Source organism: Emiliania huxleyi (assembly GCF_000372725.1).
Source record: "Emiliania huxleyi CCMP1516 chromosome Unknown EMIHUscaffold_18, whole genome shotgun sequence".
In the NCBI taxonomy this organism is placed as follows: Eukaryota; Haptophyta; order Isochrysidales; family Noelaerhabdaceae; genus Emiliania; species Emiliania huxleyi.
The window spans coordinates 930,718-937,248 of NW_005200784.1; the positions used below are offsets into that span (position 1 = coordinate 930,718).

At 69.9% G+C, this 6,531-nt stretch overlaps 1 protein-coding gene across 1 annotated transcript; it reads right to left on the bottom strand.

Annotated features, from left to right (window-relative positions):
• Positions 1-1,743: 1,743 nt before the first annotated feature.
• Positions 1,744-5,134, bottom strand: EMIHUDRAFT_462858 (hypothetical protein). Its single transcript, XM_005783527.1, has 3 exons — positions 4,321-5,134; positions 3,815-4,244; positions 1,744-3,540 (listed from the first exon to the last, which is right to left on the bottom strand). Exons 1-3 carry the CDS (start codon positions 4,954-4,956, stop codon positions 1,781-1,783), a joined length of 2,826 nt encoding a protein of 941 aa, XP_005783584.1. The 5' UTR covers positions 4,957-5,134; the 3' UTR covers positions 1,744-1,780.
• Positions 5,135-6,531: the final 1,397 nt, after the last annotated feature.

Consider the following 6,531-nt stretch of genomic DNA (forward strand, 5'->3'; position numbering starts at 1 on the left):
GCGCTGCGTCACTGGGGAGGAGGGGCCGCCGCCGCAGTTGCGTTCGGCGCTCGCACGCGAGTTGCTGCCAAACGCGTCGCAGCCGGTCAGCACTGTGGCCTCGAACCTGATGCGGGACGACGCGACGAGCTTCTGCGACTGCACGCTCGAGCTGCATGACGCGGCCAGCTGCGGCCACGCGTCGGCGCAAGCGGTGCTCGACGAGTACGAGCCGTGGTGCCTGTTCCTCGGCGCTTGCCCCGCCATCGCGAGGGCGCTGCTGCACTCGGCGCAGGCCTGCCGCGAGGCCGGGTTCCGCGCCGCCAACTGGAGCGAGCCGCTGTGCGAGGCGGCGGGCGCCAATGAATGCGCCTTCTCGGTGCAGAAGCTGTTCGAGTCGACGCACGCGGCGCACCGCTGGGCCAACGCGTCGGACGCGGACGCGGAGCGGCGCGCGGTCGAGCGGTCCCAGTACGCGCAGCTGCAGCAGAAGTGGGGCATCTTTTACCACATGGTCCCGCCGTGGATGGCGCCCGCCTCGTTCGAGGGCACCTTCGGGCAGCTGTCGAGCTGCATGGCGTCGGTGCGCGTGGAGGAGGCGCAGCTCAACCTGCCGCTCTCGCTCGGCGCGCTGTCCGGCAACCACTCGTGGCACCGGTACGACCGCTTCTTCCGCTCAAAGTGCGGCGTCGAGTACCAGCTATGGGACGAGCTGGTCGAGCAGGCAATGTCCCTCTCTGGGGGCTACTACGCCGAGGACCAGTGGGCCGCGGGGAACAAGGCGGTCGCGCTCTCGATCCTCGCCGCCAACGTGGCCATGGTCCTCCTCGCGTGCGGCATCCTGCTACGCTTTGTGCAACGCGGCCACTGCTACCGCCTCTGCAGCCCCAGCAGCGCCGAGGAGAGGGCGGGCCTCAAGGGCGGGGAGGAAGCGCGGGGGGGAAGCCAGGGAGGGGTGCAGTTCACCATCGAGCCTGAAGAGGCGCACCTCTGACCGTGTCGCACCGGGCCTATCCGATCTCGGCACATTGTAGTATTGTCCCTCGTTGGCTCTAGTGGTCTAGTGCGCCCCGCAGCTGAGACCCCGAGACGACGGAGCGCGATGCGGCCTCCCCGGCCCGTGTGCAGTGTCGTTGTGAACTTCGTTATTCGCTGTACTCGATTTTATTGTTTTCGCCGCGCGTTTAGAAATTCGCCCGCGCCTCCTCCTGCAAAAGTTATTTAGGACCACCCCCCTACCGCCGCCCAGTATGTGCTCCGCAGCTGAGTCCACGCACCCCACAGCAGCTCAGGGACACAATAAGCTCGCATACAAGTGCTGGTACGCACAGCTCGACGCGTACTCGAATGCTGCCACTGTCATTCTAGCCGGCGAGCGGCGGCGTCACAGCGTCGACTCTCGCATCGCGATGAGACGCACTGCTTGCCCAGACGCGCGCCTTTGCGCGCTCCTGTAGGGCAGGAGGAAGGCCAGCGGTCGTGCTGCGCAGGCCCGGCCGTCTGGCTGAAGGGAGCAGCAGCTGGCGCTCAACAGCAGCGCTGTCGAGCAGCGCAGCCACACCACACTCCCGCCAAGCCACGTGTCATTTCGCGCCAAGATTTGGCGCCAAAATGGCACTTTAGTGTCCACCTAGCCACGTGGTCGCGGCCTGAAGCTCCAAGCTTCTGGGACTGAGGTCCCACATCGCTGGACTCCATTTGTGTGCAGGCGGCACCCTCCCGATCGTTCGCCGATGTCCGAAACCGGGGTGGTTTCTAAATAACTTTTGCAGGAGAAGGCCGCGCGTTTAGAGAAAACGCTTCAAGCCGCCCGAACCTTTGCCCCAAGCAGGCTGTGGCAAGCGGCGGCGAGCTGCTGGCAGCCGGGGTCGACGTCATCGCGGGCGACGCTCTGCAGCCACTCCTGCAGGTCCGGCAAGCTCCCGCCGAGCTCCTGCAGCAGCACGGCGGCGGAGAGCGCCTCCGCGGCCGCCCCGAGAGCGACGAGCGTGGCCCTCCGCACGGCTGGGTGGGCGTGGTGGCGCATCTCCCACGCAAAGGCGCAGAGGGCGCGCGCCATCGGCCGGGCGCACGGGTAGGCGGCCGCGCCGCGGAGGAGGGCGGCGAGGGTGAGGAGGAGCGCCTCGAGCAAGAAGCAGTCCTCGCCCAGCATGCGGAACGTGTTTGCCGGGTCGTCGTACCGCGACATCAGCGGGAAGAAGAAGGCGGGCGCGACGACGCCGAGCCGGCTCGCCGCCGCAGCCGGCCGGGGCCGTGGCCGGCTGTGGGTGCGGCGCGAGACGCCCACCGGCTGGACCGCGCCCCTGTCCGCCCTGGCCGCCGCCTCCGCCGCGGGCGGCCGCGCGGCCGGCGGCGCCGCCAGCTCATCGGCGACGGCGCGGATGACGGCGAGCGCCTCTTGCCGCATCTCGAGGGTATGGTTGGTGCCGTACAGCTCGCCCACGAGCGGCGCGGCGAGCTCTTCGGCGCACGCGCTCACCAACGCGACGAGGGCGGCCCGGCGCCACTCGCCGAACCGCGGCAGGTTGTACTGGTTGCCGAGGTGGAGCAGCGTCCAGCAGAGCGGCTGCGCCAGCGCGCGCAGCTCGCCCATCCGGCCGGCGGACGCGGCGAGCCGCAGGAGCGGCGCAGCGCCCTCGAGGGAGGCGGCGAGGAGCTCGTGCTCCCCCTCCTTTGCGCGCAAGCCGGCCAGCAGCTCGCGCAAGTGCCGAGGCGCCGCCGTCGGCGCCAGGTCGCTCCGGTCGTCGGCGAGCCCAAACGCGACGAGCGACTCGTCGCTGCTGCTCGCCGCCTCGCTGCTCGCCGACTCGCCGCCGGCGCCACGCGCGAGGCTGGCGCCGCTCGAGCCGCTGACCGACCCGTCGCTCTCCGACGCGCCGCCCCCCCTGCCCGCCGGCGAGGCGCCCTCCCCGCCGCTCTCGCCGCTCTCGCCGCCTCCCCCCTCCGCAGGGCTGGCCGCAGCCTCTGCCGCGTCCCTCCCCCGCCAGGCGAGCGGCGCAGGCGCCAGCGGGTCCGCCTCCTCCTCGCTGCCCGAGGAGCCCGCATCGGCAGCCGCCGCCGCCTTTGCCTCCCTCCGCCGCCGCCGCCGCCGGGCCCGACGCTGCTTGCGCTCCCCCCCCTCCCCCCCCGCGAGGGAGCCAGCTACCGCGAGGGAGCCAGCCGCCGCAGGTGCCGCCGCGTGCGCGGGAGGAGACGCGAGCTTGGCGTCCGCGTCGTCCGCGTCGTCCTCGTCCTCGTCATCGAAGCAGACGGGGTTGTCCGGGTCGATGACGCGGGAGAGCGCCTCCGCCACGTCCATGCCGAGCCGCCGCACGGCCGGCGAGGGCGACTGCAGGTGGTGCTGCACGCCCTGCAGCAGCGTCGGCATCAGCTCCTCCGACACGAGCTGCACCGGCAGCCTGCCCAGCCCGAGGACGAGCGCCGCGCTCACGTACCGCTGCTGCGCGAGCGAAGTCCCGCTCGTGTGCACGCCGCCGCTCCAGGCGTCGCCCACCGCGCGCATCGCGTCGGCCAGCAAGCCCGCCCTGCCTCCGCCCGCCCTGCCTCCGCCCTCCAGTCCGCCTGCGACACGGCGGGCCGCAGGTGGGTGGCGGCGGCGGGCGCGCCCGGCGGTGCTCCCGGCGCTCGGTCTGCCGTGTTCGAGCAGCGCGATGGTGTAGGGCAGGGTCTGGTGCGGGAGCACCCGCGTGAGGAGGAGGCGCGAGGAGAGCACGAGCTGCGCCGTCGCCGACGAGGAGAGAAGCGGCGCGAGGAGCTCGCGCAGCTGCGTCTCGCGCCGCCCCTACCACCAGTGGGCGCCACGCAGTCTCCCAATGGGGCCGGGGAGGGGCGCAACCGGCTCCCCGCCCGAGCCGCGCCGGCTCGCCCTCCCGCGCCGCCGCCGCGTGCCGCAGCAGCGCCTCGAGGAGCGCCTCGACGCCGCCCGCCGGCACGCAGCCGACCACGGCGGCCACCGCGGCGGGAGAGGGCGCAGCGGGAGGGGGAGCACCGGCCGGCAGCAGGAGAGGGAGCACCTCGCGCAGCAGGCCCCGCCGGGCCACCCGGCCCACCAGCCCGCCGCACATCCGCACCCGCCCCGCCGCAAGCCCGCCGCCCGCCGGCCCGCCGCCCGCCGAGGCGCCGCCGCGCTCGCACGCGCAGAGCAGCTGGCCGATCGTCTCCGCCGCAAAGGCCTCGGGGCGCAGCCGCGCGGGTGCCGCCGCCGCGAGGGCGTTCGTCAGCCGGTCGGGAAGGCTGACGAGCAGCGAGGCGAGCTGGCCGTGCTCCTGCGGCGGGGCGGCGCGGCGTGAGGTGTGTTGCCCGCCGTCTCTCCCGTCTCTCCTCACGCCGCGGAGAATGGACCTCGTCGTCGCATGCGCCCTCGGCCTCCCCCTCCCCCTCCCAGTCGGCGAAGAGGCGCTCGGCGAAGCGGGCGGCCACCATCTCCTGCAGCAGCGCCGCGCAGAGGCCGGCGCGCCGCTCGCGTGCGAAGGCGGGGTCGAGCACCGACGCGGCGTCGTCCGAGCGGTTGCTCGGCGGCGCATCCGCCGGCTGGAGCGCCGCCGAGATGGCCTGCAGCGCGTGCCGCGGCGGAGCGCACACAAAGTGCGGGTGGAGCAGCGACCGCACCTCGGCGCGGGTGAGGGCGCCCAGCCAGTCTCGCACGAGGGCGTTGAGGAGGAGCGAGGCCCAGTTGGCGTAGTGCCGGCGCACGTACAGCGCCGACAGCGCCTCGCGCCGCTCACGCGCCGCGCCAAGCAGCAGCGCCTCTGCCTCCTCCGCCAGCCGACTCGCCTCGTCAGGCACGACGCCGCCGGTCCGCAGCGCCTCGCCGGGCCGCAGCAGGCAGAGCGTCGACGAGAGGGCGAGCAGCACCGACGCGGGCTCGCGCGCCTGGCGCAGCACGCGAGCCGCGGACGCCATGAGGGAGGCGAGGGCCTCGGGGAGGGCGGCGCCGTCCGAGGCGGCGACGTCCGAGACCGGCAAGACCGGCAACATGGCAGCAGTGAACGCGCAGCTCGCGGCGTTCGGCGTGCAACTCTGCTTCGGCGGAGGCAACTCGGCGTACTACTTGCAAGCGTCTGCAAGTCTCGAGCAGGCGATCCGCGAAGCGAGCCGGTGCTGCAGCAAGCGCAGGCAGAGGTTGCGGCTCGAGAGGGCCTCGCGCCGTTTACCGCCTCGCACCGCGGGCTGCCGGTTCTTTTGTGAGGGTGTGCCGGTGATAGTACTAGCACGCGCCAGTTCGCACCTGTGTCGAGCCTGTGTGCTGTGAGATTGTTTTGATTAAATTCTTTTGTGAGCTACCGGTAGCCTTCGACGGCGGTGTGTGTGTCTGTTGTGTCGGCGGTACGTCTTCGGTCCCCGCGGGAAGCCCCGCGCATAGGACAACAGCGTCTGTCCCACACACGCACAGACGCGCACATACATCATGCTCGGGCACCCCCCACAGTGTAGTGGTTTGAGCACACACACACAAGTACAGCAAGCGGAGTGCACACCTGTGCCTGCCTTGCCCTTGGCGGGTGAGGGTCGTAAGAATCAAAGCCTCTTGGTGCCAAACGTGCTCAAGCGCGCCGAAGAGAGACACGATCTACGCTCGAGGGAGTTAGCGAAAGTCGCACGGGCAGAGGGGAGCAGTGCTCAAACTTTACCGGTATGAGACTGGTATTTGGCGATATTTTGATTAGTTTTGGAGTGGTATGGTATAGTGGTATGCGAAAGTGGTATGCGGGGTTTTCAGTAAAGGGAGCGGACCCTGAGTTGAGGAAATCGAGGGACGCGACCCACCTCGCCACAGACGGTCCCGCGCCTCGCCGCTATGACGGGGACACACCCCGCACCGTCCGCTGTGTCCCCGTCTTTGTCCGGAGTGAAAAGTCCAACGCGCTCGTCGGTGACGGCTTCCCTCAACCTGCGCCGCGCTCGGCGAACCTCGACAGCGCTTTCGGTGGCATGCAGCTCTTTGCGACAGAAGCCTGGAGAGCAGCTCCTCTGCTGCTCACACACTCTGCACAGTTGACACAGCCTACTGTGCGGCTGCCACAGCTGTCACAGCGATGGGCTCGCCCTCACTGGCCCTCAGTCACTTGTGCTGCGGCTTGTGTGAGCGACACTGCTCGGCGACTGCCGGCACACTGTGAGACCATGGGTGTGAGGTTAAACCACGCTACCAGCGCTTGGTCACATCGGCCCCGAGGTCAGATCCTTCTACTCTGTTGATGACAAGACTTGTTTACTGGCTGGAGCCGAGCAGGAGGACCCAGCGCACAACCCCTGGTCAACTCAGGGTCCGCTCCCCGTAGTTGTAGCGGCTGTCGGTGTGGTCCCGGGGGCGAAACCATGCAAAAGTGCGGGTATTACCCGGGTATACCCGGGGTTTTCCAGGTATACCCGCAAAATACCCGGTATTTTGCCGATTTTGCCGATTTTGCCACCAAGAAGGCACTCCGACTCGCTTTGATTTCCGTGAGGCAACTGGTATCCCGTACCACTTTTTGATTAGTGCAGGCCTTGGGTTTGATTAGCCAAAAACTCCCATACCGGTAAAGTTTGAGCACTGGAGGGGAGACCGAG